Here is a 19918-nt window from a genome sequence, read left to right as displayed (position 1 = left end):
ACTACAGTAGGTTATAGGTAAGCATAAGCAACTTTTATGTTGATCTTCACCACGCCCCTTCCAAATCCTTGCTGCTTAGCTTCCGGTAATATGAATACACGTCAACCACGCGGCGGAATATTGACCAATCAAGACTCTCCACATTCTAATATGTCAGAGTCAGGCGTGTTTGGGAAAGATGGTCCCATGTGCGTTTGTTGTGTTTCTTAAAGGGAAAGGGCTGGCGTTGTAGTGTATACGAGATAGGAGAAGCGAGAAAATGTGCGTCAGCACATCATAATCAGACTGGGCTCTAAGGGGCTGTGAGATGTTTTTTTTTTGTGACGTTGCACGTGAGCTCAGGTCGGGCCAATACTTTCCAGACTTACCCTTCTGTGGTGTGCATCTAGAAATTGATTCGTGTGCGAGTAAATATGTTAAAAAATTGTACACAGAGCCACACTTGTGAAAAGACATTTTATCTACCGGAGCTTGGAGCTTGTGGGCGTGTTTGCCGGCAGTACCGCGGACAGTCCCGCTCTTGGCCGGGGTCCTTCCTCGTTCTGGTCGCAGACTTTCTCTATGAGACCCGCGGTGCCGGTCCGGGATGTGGAGTTGCAGCTGCTGCCTGAGGCGGCGACGGTGGTATTAACAGCTGTGACAGCCCCGGGCTCGTCGGCTGCTCCCGCAGCCATGACCTCCGTTGGTGGCTCTGGGGTAGGTTTCCTGAGCCCCGAGAGGCTCCGGCTGCTGGTCTGCTTCTTCGGAGTATTCGTTTGTTACTTTTACTACGGGATTCTGCAGGAGGGCATGTGAGTTTGACCATTCCTTTCACGCTTTTGTGTGTATTAAGAATTTGCTATATCTCCGTTTGCATGTCAAGCAGGTCAATACCCACTGAACCTGAATGTAACTCGCCTTGAGCCACTGCTTAAAAAGGTGTGAACAAAATCCAAATGAAATAACGTGGTTCACATAATAATGAAATTATTTATAAAGTGAAAAAGCTCTATTTAAGGCAGAAAAGAAATGCCCGTTTTCTATTTCTGTTGATGGCTCTCTCATTCTCCCTGTCTCCTCAGCTCGAAACCTTGGGGTCATCTTTGACTCTTCTCTCTCCCTCTCTGCTCATATCCAGCAGATCGCCAAGACCTGTCGTTTCTTTCTTTACAACATCCATAAAATCCGCCCCTTTCTTTCCGAGCACTCTACCAAAACCCTCATCCACACCCTTGTCACCTCTCGCTTAGACTACTGCAATCTGCTTCTTGCTGGCCTCCCACTTAGTCACCTCTCCAGTCGGTTCAAAACTCAGCTGCCCGTCTAGTCTTCAGCCAGGGTCGCTTTACTCATACTACCCCTCCCCTCAAGTCGCTTCACTGGCTCCCTATCCGTTTTCGCATCCTGTTCAAACTTCTTCTAGTAACCTATAAATGTACTCATTCTGCTGCTCCCCAGTATCTCTCCACACTCGTCCTTCCCTACACCCCTTCCCGTGCACTCCGCTCCATGGATAAATCCTTCTTATCTGTTCCCTTCTCCACTAATGCCAACTCCAGACTTCGTGCCTTCTGTCTCGCTGCACCCTACACCTGGAATAAACTTCCTGAGCCCCTACGTCTTGCCCCATCCTTGGCCACCTTTAAATCTAGACTGAAAGCCCACCTCTTTAACATTGCTTTTGACTCGTAACCACTCGCATCCACCTACCCTCCTCTCCTCCTTCCTGTACACATTAATTGATTTGATTTGCTTACTTTATTTTTGTCTATTAGATTGTAAGCTCTTTGAGCAGGGACTGTCTTTCTTCTATGTTTGTGCAGTGCTGCGTACACCTTGTAGCGCTATAGAAATGCTAAATAGTAGTAGTAGTAGTAGCAATCATTCAAAAGTAAAGTAAGCGGAACATCACGTGTCTATCGTGAGCGTGGCATGCAAGCCAGTGGCGTAGCCAGACAGCCAATTTTGGATGGGCCTGAGCCCAGAGTGGGTAGGCACAATATTTTCTCTGCCCTGCCCTACCACAAAATATAAATACACTAGCTAATAAGGATCCTCAAGCTCTGTCAGCTGAAGACTTTCTCTGAAGGTGGCCAGAACTCCCTTTTACCAAACTTGGCAGGCAGCAGCGTGCTTAGCTGTCGGTCACTCAAGCATGCTGTCACTGACTGCAGAGCTTGGTAGAAGGAAGTTCTGGCCGTCTTTGGAGGAAGTCCTCAGCTGGGGAGGCTTGGGATCCCTACCAGCTATACAGCAAGGGTCAGAACTGGTGTTAGACATGCTAGGGCCCCCTCCCTGATCCCCTCTCCTCCCTGCCTTCCCTCTAATTTCCCAACCTGCCATTACTGTCACACCAACAGACCCTCACCAAATACAGAACATGGGATCACGTATCAGAAATAAAAATATTTAGACAAAAATTGAACTCGGAACCCCAAAAAAGTTAAACTTAGCATGTACTTCAACACTGGAGAAATAAAAACAGAAATGCATTTCCTTTCTCCTGAACACGATACAAACATATTTGCTATGTAGATTTCCCAAAGCCAACATATTCCATTTAAAACATTCAAAATACATTGTTTTCTACCTTTGTGGTCTGGACATTGTATTTGTCCATCATGTTGGTTGCAGTTTCTTTTCTGCTTTCCTGTCTGTCGTCTTCTAATTCTCTTTCGAGCAGCTGCTGTCCATTTCTTCTTTTACCTTTACTACACCAGCTTCTGACATATTGACTTCTTATTTTTAGCTCTTTCCTCTCTTTTTTTCTTCTTTCTGCCTTGCTGTCAACTCAAATTTCACCCTCTCACTGTTCTCCTTTTTAGTTTACATCTTTTTCTCTCACCCACTAGCTTTTCCATTTCCCCATCTCACTCCTTCCTCAGCCCTCCATTCCTTTTCATTACCATATTTCTATCCTCTGTAATCACTGTCTTTTTATTTATTTCCTTGCCACCCTCTTTCTCTCCCTCCTGGCCTCTCCCACATGGTTCCACCATCTTCCTTCCCTTCACCCTTCTAGCCCAGCATCTGCTCCCTCTTTCTCCCCACCCCACTCTTGTAGCCTTACATCTCTCTGCCCCTTCTCTCTTCCCTCCTGCTTCTCCCCCATGTTCCAACATTTCTCCCGCTCTCTTCCCTCACTCCCACTGTCCGGCATCTCTCCATCACCCTTCTGCTCCTGAATCCAACATCTCCTCCTTTCTCCCCTCTCTACCTCCTGTGTTTCTCTCTCCCTCTCATTCACCCCCAGGTCCAATATATCTCCCTCTCTCCCACTTTCTACCATTTCTCCCTCTCTTGTGCCATGGGTCCAACACTTCTCTTCCCCCCTCCCCCCATGCAGCATTTTCTCTCTTCCTCCCTTCCACTGCCATGTCCAACATTTCTGCTTCTCCCCCTCCCTTGTGCCCCATCCAACATCTCTCGCTTCCCCCTACAACATCTCTTCCTGCCCTCCACCGTCATGTCCAATTTTTCACCATCTATCTTCCCCTCCTCACCACCCTCTGTCCAACATTTACCATCTCTCCCTCCCCACTACCCCCCTATGTCCAACATTTCTCCCTCTCTTGTCCCTCTCCCCTCCCCATGCAATATATTTTCCTTTCTTACCCCTCTCTACCCTATGTCCCACAATTCCCTCTCTCTTGCCCCTCTCCACCTCATCCCCCCCCCCCCCCATGCAGCATCTATCTTAAGGAGACCTCCCCCCAACTCTCCATCTCTTCAATGGGGCACCACCCTTAGCAGGCTGAGCTCCGATCCTGCATCTGCCTCCCTCTCTCTCACAGCAGCGCTTCCCAGACGCTGCCTACCTACCGCCACCACGATCCTGCATCTACCTCCCATCTCAGCAGCAGCGGGCCAGACTCCTGCTTCGTTCTAACCTGGAAGTGTCTCCTCTGCCGCGCGCCCACGTCCTGCCCCAGCAGAAACAGGAAGTTGTAATAATGGGGGCGGGATGCGGCAGAGGAGACGCTTCCAGGTTAGAACGAAGCAGGAGGCAGCATGAACTGCTACCGCTGGTCCGCTGCTGCTGAGACGGGAGGTAGATGCAGGATCATGGCGGCGGTAGGTAGGCAGCGTCTGGGAAGCACTGCCATCGGAGGGAGGGAGGCAGATGCAGGATCGGAGCTCAGCCTGCTCCCTCCGCTGCCGTTCAAATGAAGGTGCTCCACTGCTGGATGGGCCTGAACCCAAACTGGGTGGGCCTAGGCCCACCCGTGGCTACGCCCCTGGGCAAAACTAACATAAAATGATGTGTATAGAAAAGAGCAAACTTGCGTTAAGTCCCACTCAGAAATGTTCACAGCGTGGTATTTGTTTAAATTATTTAGTTGGAATAATATTAGTTTTAGCTCATGCCTTTTCAGTGGTAATTTAAGGTATTTACATTCTGTAGGTATTTCCCTGGCCCCGGCGAGGTTAAACTCAAAACTGAACCTTGTCTTTCGGCCCATTGCTCTAACAATTAGGTTACATTTGTTCATGTGATTGTGTAGTTATTGGTCTCTTTCCCTTTGGGTCTCTACCAGTTTTTGTGTGCCTGTGACCCCATTGGGACTGGCTTAACACTGGACCAGGTGAGGCTCTGGCCCAGGGCACCAAAATACTTGACTTCTGACCTCGCCAAGTCTACAGGTTAAGCCTTTTCTTCCCCACTCCCTTGTGGGTCTGGCACTGCTCTCTCACTCCCTCATAGTCCTCTAAAGTTTACATTGGGCACTGCTGCGGGATGTGGCAGAGGTTGTCTGAAGGCAGTCTATCATGGTGGTATTGCTGGCGCTGGTGACCGATGTAAACTTTACAGGACTGTGGGGGAGTGAGAGAGGTGAGGGAACAGTGCTGGACCTGCGGGGAAAGTACAAAGGAGGGGGACAGAGAGACTGGTCCGTGGGGGTGGGATGGAAGAGATGCCAAACATACAGGAGGGGAGGGGTGCGAGATGGGATGGTGGGGTGTGCTGCCAAAGTAAGTTGTCTCAGGGCGCTACCGTCTTTTGAACTGGCCCTGGACCCTATAATAAATGTTTGTGTACATATAAAGTTGTGTTTAACTCTCTGAAATACAGAGCAATGATGCGTCTATGGAGAGCCCACCCAGGTCGTGACACCAAACATAGGTTTTGTAACCTCATTTGAGGTTTTGACCCACAGTTTTGGGAACCTCTTCTCTGCTCTCTGCTTATTTCCCAGGCTACCTTTTATTTTATGTTGTTCTGTTTCTCTTTTATGGTTTTCCTCTTGCATATGTGACTCTGAGATTAACTGTAACTTTCTCATGTATCTGTGTGTATTTTTTTAAAATCCATTACTATCTTGAAAGCAATAGAGCAATGGGTTTCTTCCCATTTGTTGAAGTTATATAAAGAAATAAAAAAACTAAATTCTTATGGTTGGGTAATTAACAGCAGAAAGAGTTATATGTTAAGGAGGACCTTGAATCAAATAGATTGAAAATTCTGCAGGAAACAAAACACATCTTGGAATCCCTATGAACTGAAATTCTATGTGTAAAGGGGAAAAGGATAGTGATAGGAGTGTACTACCGTCCGCCTAGCCAGGATGAACAGACGGATGTAGAAATGTTAACGGAAATTAGGGACGCAAACAAACTGGGCAACTCAGTAATAATGGGTGATTTCAATTACCCTGATATTGACTTGTAAATGTAACATTGGGGCATGCAAAGGAGGCAAAATTCCTTGACAAAATCAAGGACTGCTTTATGGAGCAGCTGGTATAGGAGCCGACGAGAGAAGGAAAAATTCTAGACCTAGTCCTTAGTGGAGTGCATGATATGGTGCACGAGGTAATGGTGGTGGGGCCGCTCGATAACAGTGATCATAATATGATCAGATTTGATATCGGCTTTGGAGTAAGTACAACAGGAAATCCAATATGTTAGCATTTAACTTTCAAAAAGGAGACTATGATAAAATGAGAACAGTGAAAAAAAAAACTTAGAGTAGCTGCAAAGCTCAAAAAGGTTTTACATCAGGCATGGATGCTGTTCAAAAATACCATCCTTGAAACCCAGGCCACATATATCCCATGTATTATAAAAGCAGGAAGGAAGACCAAACAACAGCCGGCATGGTTAAAAAGTGAAGTGAAGGAAGCTATTAGAGCTAAAAGGAAATCCTTTTGGAAAATGGAAGAAGGATCTGACTGAAAATAATAAGAAGCAGCATAAGGAATGGCAAGTCAAATGCAATGGACTGATAAGGAAGGCAAAGAGGGACTTTGAAAAAAAAGATTGCATTGGAGTCAAAAACATATAGTAAAAATTTCTTTAGGTATATTAAAAGCAAGAAACCAGCAAAAGAAAGATTGCTAGGTGACCGGGGGTAAAAGGGGCACTCAGGGAAGACAAAGTCCATAGTGGAGAGATTAAATTAATTTTTTGCTTCAGTCTTCACCGAAGAAGATTTGGGAGAGATACTGGTGCCAGAAATGGTATTCAAAGCTGACGAGTCAGAGAAACTGAAATCTCTATAAACCTGGAAGATGTATTTGTGCAGTTTGACAAATTGAAGAGTAGCAAATCACCTGGACCGGATGGTATTCATCCGAGAATACTAATAGAATTGAAAAATGAACTTGGATAAGTATTGTTAGTAACATGTAATTTATTTGTAAAATCATGCATGATACCAAGTTCCAGAGGTGATCCGGGAAATTTTAGCCTGATGTCTGTTCTGGGCAAAATGGAGAGACTATTATAAAGAAAAAAATTACAAAGCACATTCAAAAGCATGGATTTAGTGAAGGGAAATCTTACCTCACCAATCTATTACATTTCTTTGAAGGGGTGAACAAATATGAATAAAGGTGAGCTGATCAATATTACCTATTTGGATTTTCAAAAGACATTTGACAAAGTACCCCATGAAAGATTACCTCATGGTAGTGTTCTATTGTGGATTAAAAACTGGTTAAAAGATAGAAAACAGAGAGTAGGGTTAAATAGTCAGTATTCTCAATGGAGAAGGGTAGATAGTGGGGTTCCCCAGGGGTTTCTGCTGGGACCGCTGCTTTTTACATATTTATAAGTGATGTAGAGATGGGAGTAACTTGTGAGGTAATTAAATTTGCTGAAGACACAAAATTATTCAAAGTTGTTAAATCACAAGAGGATCATGAAAAATTAGAAGAGGACCTTACAAGACTGGGAGACTGGGCATCCAAATGGCAGATGGTGTTTAAAGTGATTCATGTGGGAAAGAGGAACCCAAACTATAGCAACTTAATGCAAGGTTCCACATTAGGAGGCACTAACCAGGAAAGGGTTGATACGTTGAAACCCTCTGCTCCATGTGCGGTGGCGGCTAAGAAAGCAAATAGAATGTTAGCTATTATAAGGAAAGGATATTGTGTGCAATTCTGGTCACTGCATCTCGAAAAAGATATAGTGGAATTAGAAAAGGTACAGAAAAGGGCGATGAAAATGATAAAGGGGGTGGGATGACTTCCCTATGAGGAAAGGCTGGTGGCTAGGGCTCTTCAGCTTGGAGAAAAGACAGCTGAGGGGAGATATAATAGAGGTCTATAAAATAATGAGTGGAGTGGAACAGGTAGATGTGAATCGCTTGTTTACTGTTTCCAAAAATACTAGGACTAGGGGGCATGCAATGAAGCTATAAAGTAGTAAATTTTAAAATGAATGGGAGAAAATATTTCTTCACTCTGTGTAATTAAACTCTGGAATTCATTGCCAGAGAATGTAGCAAAAACAGTTAGCTTAGTGGGGTTTAAATAAGGTTTGGAAAGCTTCCTAAAAGAAAAGTCCATAAACTATTATTAAAATGAACTTGGGAGAAATCCACTGCTTATTTCTAGGCTGAGCAGCATAAAATGTATTGTACTCATTTGGGGTCTTACCAGGTATTTGTAATCTGGATTGGCAACTGTTGGAAACAGGATGCTGGGCTTGATGGACCTTCGGTCTGGCCCAGTATGGCAATACTTATGTTCTTAGGGTTCATTTCCCAATTTAAATGACTTCAAAAGATATTGAGTGTTGCTAGACCTGTTCATGACAACTGAATCCAAGGTCAATGTATCAAGAAAAAAGATGTTTTGAAAACTCAGAAAATTAAGGCAAATTAGAAGTTACTTCCCTTATTATCATTTTAAAGTTATTGCCATCCTGTATATTTGCACAAATTGAGTATTGTAATAGCAAATCCAACCTGTTAAACTTCAAACCCTTTACTCCTGAAACTTTATCAACTTGTACAGTCAACTGCTATTAGACTTCATTGCACACATTGCTTTGATCATGTTGTTACTCTTCTGTGTACTGAACACTGGCTACCTATTTCTGCTCGCATTAAACTTCAAGGTCCTGCTCTTTGTGTACATTGGTTGTTACAAACTGTCTCCAATTTATTATTATTAATTTATTTGGATTTTGTTCACACGTTTTTCAGTTGTAGGTCAAGGTGAGTTACATTGAGGTACAATGGATATTTCCCACTGTCCCTGGAGGGCTCACAAGTTTGTACCTTAGGCAACGGAGGGTTAAGTGACTTGCCTAAGATGCTGTCTGTCCTTCATGCTCTTCCTTCCTCCACTTCTCTTCACCTCAGCATCTGGCGCAAAACCGCATTCAACTGTCTTGTCCCTAAGATATCGAACAGTTTCCCTCCCCCTATCCGGCCTCAATCCTCTATTGCAGCATTCATCAAAACTCAAGACATAGCTCTTCTTTGAGCCCTATAACCACCAGTTTCATAAACCACTCCTTTTCATCTGTTTTATCCATTCACCATTTCCCTATTTTTTTTTCTTTCCCTTTATTATCATTGTCAACCACATAAATGCCATTACTGGTCCCTTGCAATATATCAAGCTTCCTGAATGAATAAATAAACCCTCCAGAATACAGTAGCTAGGTTCCTTCTTACTCCTGGAGGAATTCGCAACTGTGCAGTCTGCTGTTGCGGTGTAGCGCAGCACAGATTGGCTGTTTTTCTGCTCCCTCACGGCTGCATTTGAGGAGGCAGGGCACAGCTGACGATTGGGCTGTTTTATCCTTCTCTGCCAACTTGATCCCCAGCAGTTCCTTTAAGCCCCACAGCTCTATAGAGATCCACACAGTTCAAAGGATCAGTTGGGCCTAGGACAGCGGAGGAGAAGGAAACAGCCTGATGAGGGGCTACACATCGGGGAGGGGAACATGAAATGCATGCAGCACTTGTGATCAGGGCTGGCCACTGCTAGAAACATGTTGGGTTTGATGGACCTCCATTTGACTTAGGCATGCCTTACCTTTATGCTCTTGTGTTCCATGTCTGTTTCACCCCTCATAATTGCCCAGCACATTTTCCCTTATCTCTTTAGTCCCCTATCTCCACCTCCTCCAAATACACCACCACTTTCACTATCTCTTATCCTCGCTTCCACACTCTTCCAGAACCTCCGCATTCCCTTTTTTTTTTTTTTTTGTTCTTTCCAGTTTCTTCTTTCTTTGCTGTTCTCTTAACCCTCAATTTTCATCCTTTGTAGAAATGATAGTGTTGACAGCAGGGATGCGCTGCTAGCTGCTCCTCTCCCCTATGTCATTTGGATATTCTTTCTAAGCTGAAATTACAAGTTGGAGGGAAGGCAGCCCTGGAGATCCCCAATGCAGAGTTTTGTTGTGGCCTCCTGTTCTGTGTAACTGTTGCTCCTGTGATGTGCAGCTATATCCTGCTGTTGCATTCTGGGAGACCCACTAGGTTAAAAAGAATTGGTTTCTTCCCTCTTGTTCCTCATCTACCTTTCTCAGGCTTTACAGCAGGGGTTCTCAACGCAGACAGTCCTTGATGCACCTAGCCAGTCAGGTTTTCAGGATACCTACAAAGAATATGCACAAGCTAGAACTGCATAGAATGGAGTTACTGCATGCAGATTTATTTCTTGCGTATTCATTGTGGTTATCCTGAAAACCTGACTGTGTATCCTAAGGATTGTGCTTAGAATCTTTGGTTTACAGCCATCTCTTCAGCTCCTCTAATGTTGATTACCTTATCTCGGTCCCTCGCCAAGCCCCATTTGTTCCTTTTTATTCTTTGTTTTGCCATTGCTTGAACAAAAATAGAGCTTGAGTATTTTTCCTATGTCATATGACAACAACACAGCTGATTTTGGTAGCAAACACCTGCCTCAGGAACTGTAAATGAGCACAAGTACTTTCTATTACTGTGCTCCTCCCCCTATAGCTTCTTTCCTGAATGGCTTCTAATTAAGTTGACTCTCTAAGCAGATCCTAGCCAATGAAATAAGTGTGATTAACCAACCCATCAGACTTCATGGAGTCTTATCTGTTCTGTCCTAAGGTGAAGATGTTAATACAGTAGGCGTTTGTGCTGAGATATGGAATGCTGGTAGGGGGGGGGGGGGGGGGGGGGCGGAGATTGTGTATGTAGAACTAGGGGTTTGTATTTTTTTTTTTAAGGTAAAAAGATGGTGAAGTTGAGATTCAGGGCTAGAGTGGATAGTTGGATTCAAGAACACAGGCATTCTGGGAGGGAAACTGTGGCAGATTGATAAGGGAGATTGGTGATTGGGGATATCAGAGACTAAGGGGATTGGTGGGAGGAGAGGGACTCGTTGATTCACTGGAGAGTATGTGTGAGGAATGAGAGATAGGGACGTGAAATCAGGTTAAAAGGTAAAATGGGGCCTGAGAGACGTGGGTGGGACTGGGTGTAGAGGTGAAAAAGGGAGAAGACTAGGAGAACAAAGCAGGAGGATGAGAGTGGCAGTTGGAAAGCTGGTCCAAGCACTTTGTGTTGCTGCCTTTGGTCTCACTTTGTATCCTACACTTAGTACCTGAGGCGATATAGCTATGTTGTCACCTAAGACCCAGCATTGTCTCCTGCTGAATTCTGCCACCTTTCTCATTTGCTAGACCCATGTTGTGTCCCTTTTTCAGATGTTGCCTGCTTTCCATCTTTCTAAACCTCCCAGTGTTTCCTCTCCCATCAGGTACTTCCTGTCTCTCTTCCTTCTCTTGTTAGATTCTGCTTCTCTTTCCTAACCAATGCTTCACTTCATTTCCTCTCCCTCCTTCTCAGTGCGGACTCCCCTCTCTCCTTTTACTGTTCACTCCTTGCATTCATTCAATCCCTCCCCCCATGGAAGGTCAGAACATTTAAAATGAAGAGCAAAGAAGAGCGAACGGTGATAAAACAAAGGAAAGAAGTCATGTAAGGAAAGGGACAAAAAGAAAAAACTAAAACAGAAAATAAAGAAAAAGAACAAGAGACAGACGAGAATAAAATCGGTCATTGAGAAGTGAAATAGAAGATGAATAAAGAGGGAGAAACAAAATAGAAAATATACCAAAGACATAAAAAATTCACAAAATGATTTTATTTTCTTAAAAGAAAATCTTAATCAACCCATATGAAGAATCTTGGGACCCAATCCAAAAATGTTATAGTCTGTACATATGTCCCATAGATAGCAAATTACAGTGAACTGAAAAAGTTTTCCCCAGTTTCATATATGTCGAAACAAAGTATATTATTGAACACAAAACTGTTCCTTTGTTTATCAAAGTTTCCTTTGTCTAAAAACATATTTTGTTTAAAGATCAGAAATCATTCAGTGTGACATATGTGTAATAATGGGGGAGGGGGAAGAAAACATTTTCACATCATTGTAGATAATGAAATAAAAAAATTGGTGGATGAATTTTACCTAACTAATGAAAGATATGGGCTTTCAACCGGTGATTGAAAGATGTACCTGTAGTAGGCCATACATTTAAATTTGGGGTTTCTAATTTTAGCTTAGCTTAATTGGGCAATGTGAGTGTACAGCACATCTCAAAAAGTAATGAGATGGTCCTGCCCAATTCTGTTATTAAACGCCTCTGTTGGACTAACCATAATTTTATTAATGTTCAGTTGGGAAATTGATTTGTGTGATGAACAATCAAATGTAGTCAAAGAAGCAGTGGTTGAGGACCTTGTGCTCGCTGTGGCAGAAGCATTCTGCAGTTTTCCCGGAGAGCACCAACTGAGAAAAGTCAGTCTCTCTACCTCCATTTGCTGGTAGACGGGAAATACAACCCACTAGTCGGGATAATGCAGCTGGACTAAAAGGAAAGGATGTTAACAGGAATGACTAAATTTCACCTTTTGAGGTTGGAGTGAAGAAGTAGCCTAGATATTAGAGCACTGGGCTGACACCCAGCAAAGCCCGGTTCAAATCTCATTGCAGCTGCTTGTAACCTTGACAAGTCTCTTAAACCCTATATTGCCTCAGATACAAACTTGGATTGTAAGTCCTTCAGGGACAAGGAAATATCTAGTATACCTCAATGACACTCGCCTTGAGCTAGTTCTCCTTGCATTCACTGTTGATATACAGAAGCTGGAACTCCTTCTCCCATAGAAATACATTGAGCCATTATTTTTTTGGTTGGGGGGGTCTTATTTCTCTGGAACCCCCTTAGTCTAATTTGTCCATAAGGTCTTTGTGACTAGAGCTGTCTTCCAAAGCTCCGCCCCCACTGCCTTGACATTGGCTGGATTCTACCTCAGTCTCTGACTAGAACTGTAAAGTTTGCTAATGGCTTGATCTGGTTCTGCCCACTGTAACAGATGTTACTTGGTAATGCAGATCACAACTCATAAGAACACTTATATAATTAATCAAAAGGAAATAAAAGGATAGGAAAATATTAACATACCCTGTGGGTGCATCTAGGGCTATGTGGGTGGGGGAGGGGGGAATCTCTTATTCTATGTTGTGTATGTGCTGTGCATGTGTTGTGGTTATAGGGGACACTTATCAGGCAGTATGTTTGAGAGGAAGGGGTATTTTGGACCATGAAAACGTTGTGGGGTGGTAGTATTTGCAGGGAATAATTTTTGGGATTGGGTGCACTTTGTGGGTTGTTGTCAGTTGCGGGTAGAGTGTTTTTGAGTATGAAGTAGGTGTGGGTTAGTTTGCAGGAGGTAATTGCGGGAGGAGTTAGGTTTTAGAGATGAGCTAGTTTGGGGGTGGTGGGCAGATTTGAGGGGGTTAAGTTTTTGTGGTTGAGAGAGGGTGAACAGACAAATGAAGCTTCACCCACCTGTTACTTATTCTGTGCTACAGGTGCTGGAATGCCTCTCATAGAAATATATTCAGTCATTTTATTTTGAAGGGGGGGGGAGGAGGTTATATCTCTTGAATCCCCACTCTGGTTTGACTCATTTTGGAACTCCATGCCTTTTTGTTTTTTTAATACTGTTTTTTCTCCCTCATACCAAGTTTCATCCCATTCCATTAAATTTTTCAAAGAATTATTTTGTCTCCATATGAGTGGGAGGTTGAACAGATGGACAGTCATTCTCAACCCCTTTTGTATAGTTCTTGTTGGGTTGGAAACAAATAAAAATCAATGAAGGTTGATTGAGAATTAAATTCTGTTTCCCAGGACTGCAGGAATATAGTCTAGTGCTGCTTTTAATTTGACTTTCTGTTCCTCTCCCCTGTCCAGGTAATTATATCCACTTTCCACTCCCCAGTTTTATATTCAGTGATCATTCTTGCTGTAAAAATGTGATGAGAGAAGAGAACTTAATACTCACATTCTCTCTCTCTCGGCATATACACCCATCTGTGAGGGCTGATCAGGTCTTACATTTCCATGTACTGCTATTAATGAGCATGATCATAGAATGTAAATCAAGTTGTGATTACTGTTCATAGTGCTCTCTTTGTTAAGCTCAGTTTTTTTTTGTTTTGTTTTTTTAATAAAATATCTTAAGGAAACTATAATATTATGTAAACCAGGGTATATTGGGTGTGATCTGAAATTAACTTGCATTGTGCCAGAGCTGCTTTCTGGAGTTATTATAAAAGATGTTTTGCATGTGTATATTACATTTATATGAGAATAGTATCTAATTCCAATATTGTGATATGTTTGACCAGTACCACCTCCCACTTCTGTACACTGTAGACTCTGAGATGAGGAGGCATGTGCTTATGGTTTCCTACCTTACTGACCTCATGTGGAATGAGGACAGCAGAAGAAGGGGGTAAAATGTTTAGAACTACTTGGAGCAGCATTTCAGATGTGTATTTCCTTCCATTTGCTATCACTGACTTAGCCTTCTCAGAAGACGTTGTTATACTGCTATGCCCTTATGCCAATATTTAGACTGTCTGTATCCCCCACCTTTTGTCTTTAACATGGCCAGCTGTGTCTCGTGTTGCTTTTGTATTTTTCTTTTTGTTTCGTTTGTTTTTCAGCACAAGGAGTAAATATGGTGAAGGAGAGAGGCAGGAGAAATTCCGGTTTGCATGGTCTCTGGTCTTCATTCAGTGTGTAATTAATGCCATTTTTGCCTGGATATGTGAGTATTTTATGGTTTATCAGCTTACGTGGGGGTAAACTAATGTACTCAGTGACTGAGAGCCCATGGGCTAGGAGAGGAGCCCTAAATCATTTTATATTGTTTTGCATCTGGGGATTCTGGATGGTGGCAGACATTACTTGCTGAGCATGGGGACCCTGAGGAACAAGAGGATCTTGTCCTAGAAATTTGGGGTTCTTTGAAAATGACATAGCACTCAGACCCAGGCATAAAGGAAGACTAGAGATTTCTCAGAGCTCATTGGGCAGGGGTTTTGATGGCAGTCAGAGAGTAAGTCCTGTTTAGAATCTTTGGAGAAGAGAAATGGAATTGTCTCTGGCTACTTCAGCCCCTGAAGGTCTTTTGCTAGACATCGAGGGAATGCAACAGAGCTCTTAGGGGGTCTCTTACAAAGATGTGCTAGCGTTTTTAGCATGCTCTGAAAATGAGCATGTGCTAAACGCTAAGACACCCATAGGAATATAATGGGTGTTTTAATGTTTAGCGCACGCTAATGTTTAGCATGTTCTAAAAACACTAATGTTCCTTTGTAAAATGGGCCCTTAGAGAATAGGAAACCTCTCATAGGACTGTAGTTGTCCAGAGTGCAGCAGGAATAGTTTCTCACCAAACACTATTTTTCTGGAGAGAAAATAGATAGGAGAAGAAAGGAAGAGGAAATTTATGTTGGGGTGGGGGGCTGCGCCAGGGGAAGGACATTTTCAAGTACTGGGGCCCTTTGAACAAGGATGACGTTTGTTGGACATAGAATATATGAAGGACTTTATAGAAGGGAAGCATATTGTGCACTTGAAGGATGTTAGTGCAGGAAAGCATTTTTCGAGATATCTAACAACAAGCATTACTAAAAAGTTACGGGAGACAAAAGGTGTTCCCTACTTTTCTGTTGTAAAGTGTGAGGGAGACTGAGACATATGCAGTAAGGACTGTGTGGAGAGGTCAGTAAGTGGCAGGCTCAGCATATCATGTTTAAATGTAAATGAAACAATGTTGTTTTATTTTTCAGCCAATTATTTCTTTTTTTTTTTTTTTTTTGAAGGGTATGAAAAATACAGTGCTTTATATTTTTTTTAGTCAGTAGAATGTGAAAAAAAGAGTAATGTGAGACCATTTAGAACTCTTGTTCCTCTTAAGAATAAAGGACTGGAACATTCTAGTTGCTGGATGGATCTGAAACTAATTCATGGTAATACTCATTTTGTGAGAAGTAGGAGTTCTGTTTTATTTATATGTGTATATAATATTTTATTTATCCAGATGGCCAAAAACAAGCATGTACACAATTAATTAAAGCAATGATACAATTATTTGTTGTTTTTGTGTCATAGTTCCCCCCCCCCCCCCACCCCCAGTAAGATCCCTTCCACCTCCGTAACCCAACTTGAATAACAATGCAAGGACTTCAATCGTGGTGACTAATCATGAAATAAACTGTTATAATAACAAAATCCTTCATACAGAAATATCTCGCCATCGCATATAGGGTGTCCACATTTTTGAGAACTGTGAACGTTGTCCACGTTTTTTTAGCTGTGAGCTTAGAAATAAGACAACAATAATCCACTTTGGTGAAAACCTGAGCCACAGATGGTACTGTAGTTTGTTTCCAATGTTTTGCCACCAAAATCCGAGCTACTGTGTAAATATGAAATAAGAATTGGTGAAGTTCCTTCTTGGTTCCCGGCTGCCGCACATTCAAAAGGCAGGTATCTGGTTGTCACGTGACACTGGTTTAATGGCTGGAAGCCCTGGGATACACCGCAGGAGTTCAGAATGAAGTACTTGACCTGGAAAGTCATTTTCTTGGTGGCTGTTACTTCAGCTCATAGGGTCAGTGAGCTTTAGGCCCTAGTGTTTTCATCACAACAGAGTAGTCCTCCACACGCACCCTAAGTTCCTTCCGAAGGTGGTGTCGGAGTTCCATCTGAACAAGTCAGTTGTCTTGCCAACATTCTTTCCCCGTCCTTATGCCCACCCTGGCGAAAGCAGTTTGCACACCTTGGACTGCAAGAGAGCATTGGCCTTTTACGTGGAGCGGATGAAACCCTTCAGACAGTCCGCCCAGTTGTTTGTTTCGATCCCAACAGGAGGGGAGTCGCCATCGGAAAACACACAATCTCAAATTGGCTAGCAGATTGCATTTCCTTCACTTATGCCCAAGCTGGTCTGACTCTGGAGGGCCATGTCACAGCTCATAATGTAAGAGCCATGGCTGCGTTGGTGGCTCACTTAAAGTCAGCCTCCATTGAAGAGATTTGCAAGGCTGCAACGTGGTCATCAGTCCACACATTCACATCTCACTACTGCCTTCAGCAGGATACTCGATGTGACAGTCTGTTTGGGCAGTCAGTGCTGTAGAATTTGTTCAGGGTTTAGAATCCAACTCCACCCCCCTAGACCCGTTTTTATTCTGTTCCAGATTGCACTCTCAGCTAGTTGTTTATGGTTTCAGGTTAATCTATGTTATGTCCTCGCCGTTGCAAGGCCCAATTGACCAATGTTCATTGTTTTGAGTGAGCCTGGATGCTAGGGATACCCCACGTGTGAGAACAATCAGCCTGCTGTCCTCTGAGAACACCTGCTACAGGTAAGTATCTTCACTTTCTCCGAGGACAACCAGGCTGATTGTTCTCACAAACCCTCCTACGTCCCCTTTGGAGTTATCTGTTATTTCATTTAACTGAGGAGACGTGCTTGCGCTGCGAGAAATCAGTCCGCGCGCTGCACGCCCGCCGGAAGACTCTGGCAAAAGTTTGTTTATTTTTTGTTCTTGGAAAACACCGGTTCCCGGGCTGATGCGCACGTCGATCCACATGTGAGAACAATCAGCCAGCTGTCCTCGGAGAATACCTGCTACAGGTAAGTATCTTCGCTTTTTGTGCGGAATTTCCTTATGAAGCAAGGCTTCACCTTGCCCCAGGTTGGATACCTCACCCACCCAACATTCTCCCTCCTCATGCTTGATCCTCCAAAGTAATCTCACATGTCAGGTTCCACCTTCTTCCACCCTGTTCCACTTAGCTTTTAATCTTCTTGCACTTAATTTCCCTTCTCTTCCACAACAGGTTCATACCGCATCTTTCTCTGCTCCAGGGTGCAAATCTCACAGATTTATTTATTTTGTTCGTGTATTTAGCCTGCTCCACTGATAACACTCAGAACGGGTTACAAAAAATACTTACATAATCATAAACAAATAATAAATACATCAAAAAAGTCCTACTGATAAATCAAAAGAAAAATAAAAACTTGCATTTCATACCAACTTGATAACCTAATGTATATCAAGCACCAGGAACCTATTTAACTTAACAAAAAGGATTTTTTTAACACATCTTCAAAAAGATCATTAATATTCCTAACTGACTGAGGAAGATTATTCCATAAAAATCTCAAAGAGCAAGAGGAAGCACGCTTACGAGCACACTCAAGCCTAAAAACTCACAGAAGGAAGGGAGAAATGTCTCTCATTTAAAGATCGTAGAAAATGACGAGGTGTGTAAACCAGTAGCTTTTTCAACAAATATCTTGAGGCTACATGATAAACTTTAAAAGCCAGCACCAACAATTTAAAAGTGCCATATTTGTAAATAGGCAGCCAGTGCAAAGATGACAAAAGTGGAATAATACGACAGAACTTGGTGGAATTAAATAAGATGGGCAGCAGCATTTGTACCCATTGAAGCTTTTCAAAGTTCTTCGCTGGCAAACCCACAAACAAAACATTACAATAATAAATGATACGTGAAATCACAGAAACATACACTAATTGAGTGAAATCTGAAAAATAAATATGTATTGAGCAAAGCTGGCAAATGTAATAAAAAGAACCGAACACTCTAGAAATATAAAATTCAGAGGTAAACCCAACATCTAAGTCAACTCCCAGACTACGCACATGATCCTTAGCTGTAATGATGGATCAATCCCAAGATAACACAGGGTGAAGGAAAGAACAGTTCTCTATGAACCCATAAAAATTCAGTTTTTGGTGTATTTAATTGGAGTTTGTTCATTGTCATCCAATTCTATATGGCCTTCAAACATGATAGCTTATGAAGTTGACCATCTCGAGAAACACTTAATGGGACATACAACTGAATGTCATTAGCAAAAGTGTGACTATGCAACTTGTTACCTAGAAACAATATCAATAACTGGCCATAGATAACAAATTTAACAAAATTGGAGATAAAAGGGCACCTTGGGGTATTCCAAACAACAATGGTTTAAGGTAGGAATCGGATCCAACAAGAATCTGCTGGGTTCTGCCTTCTGAAGATTTAACACAAAGTAAAACTGTACCACACACAATCCCAGATAGTCTTGGCAATAAAATAGAATGAACCAAAGTATCAAAAGCAGCACTTAAGTCCAATAACGCCAAAAGAACATCAATTCCTTTGTCAAGATATCTCTAGCAATCATCAACAATATCTAACAAAACTGTTTCAGTATTGTGATATTTCCTAAATCCTGACTGAAAATCAGACAATAGCTCATGATCTTCGACAAAATCAATTGAGTGGATACAACTTTGTCTAAAAGTTTAGACAAAAATGGTAAATTTGAAACTGGCCTATAGCTACCAGGCACATTTGGTCGTATTAGGGCATGGGCGTACAACTGCAGTTTTCCAATCAATAGGAAAAAAGCCAATATTCAATGACTTGTTAAGTGGCTAAAAAGGTTGAACAGTAATATCCTTAACATTCAACAATAGGGTAGAAGGACAAAGGGTCAAGTGGTGAAGCAGAGGGACAGAAAGTGCAATCTAGATCAGATAGCTCTTCCAAAGAAATTTCTCTAAAAGAGCTAAGTGAAATCTCTGTTACAGGAATTTTTATCCCTGCACCAAATCCTTTCAGCTTCCCTCATCACTCTTTTAACAACTCTAAGCTGGTCATTAAACCATGGAGAAAAGAAATTCCTAGAATTTGACTTAACTTTTGTTTTAGCCAGCTTTTTATATATCAAACTGACATTGAAATTCCAGGATTGTATTTTATCATCAAGAGTTAAGAGCATGAAACAAGATCCATTTGAGAAATGCCAAAAGCAGATTGATCTAAATCAACAGAAGTCTGATTTAAAACTTCCTTCAGTAGTAGCTGAGTATCAGATTTAATTGGGTCAAGTTTAACAGAATAAAGAAATCAAAAAGTGATCAGACCAAGGCTTAGGAGTAAAAATCAGAGAAACAGGCTGTCCTAAGCTACTGTAAACAAAAAAATTAAATCTAAAATATTTCCAGACTCATTGGTAGGGACATGAACAATTTGAGAAAAGCCAAAATCCTCCAATGTTAAAACTAAATCTAAAGCATTCCCACTTGAAGCAGGGTTAGTGAAAAAATTAAAATCACTGAACACAATAACAAATCTAAAGGAAACAAGTGAGCAATAATGTTAAACAACTCATATAAAACAGATAATGGTGAATGAGGAGCCCTATCGAGGACTAAAGAAACATTTTTTTTTTACAGCCCAGTAATACAAACACTCCATAGCCTCTAGTATAGTATGATCATTCAGCTGTGAAAGAAATGCTGACTTAAAAATGTAAAGC

At 42.2% G+C, this 19918-nt stretch overlaps 1 protein-coding gene across 1 annotated transcript in view; it reads left to right on the top strand.

The window, feature by feature from the left end:
- The first annotated feature begins 378 nt into the window (after nucleotides 1-378).
- The window catches only part of SLC35B1 (solute carrier family 35 member B1), a 57813-nt gene continuing 38273 nt past the window's right edge, over nucleotides 379-19918 (top strand). The window contains exons 1-2 of the mRNA XM_030220999.1: nucleotides 379-791; nucleotides 14226-14329. Coding sequence (XP_030076859.1) covers nucleotides 562-791; nucleotides 14226-14329 — 334 coding nt within the window. The 5' untranslated portion in view covers nucleotides 379-561. The remainder of the gene's footprint in view (nucleotides 792-14225; nucleotides 14330-19918) is intronic.

This window comes from Microcaecilia unicolor, chromosome 12 (assembly GCF_901765095.1).
Source record: "Microcaecilia unicolor chromosome 12, aMicUni1.1, whole genome shotgun sequence".
In the NCBI taxonomy this organism is placed as follows: domain Eukaryota; kingdom Metazoa; phylum Chordata; class Amphibia; order Gymnophiona; family Siphonopidae; genus Microcaecilia; species Microcaecilia unicolor.
The sequence above is the reverse complement of the archived record's forward strand: the minus strand, read 5'-3'. Positions and strand labels throughout refer to the sequence as shown.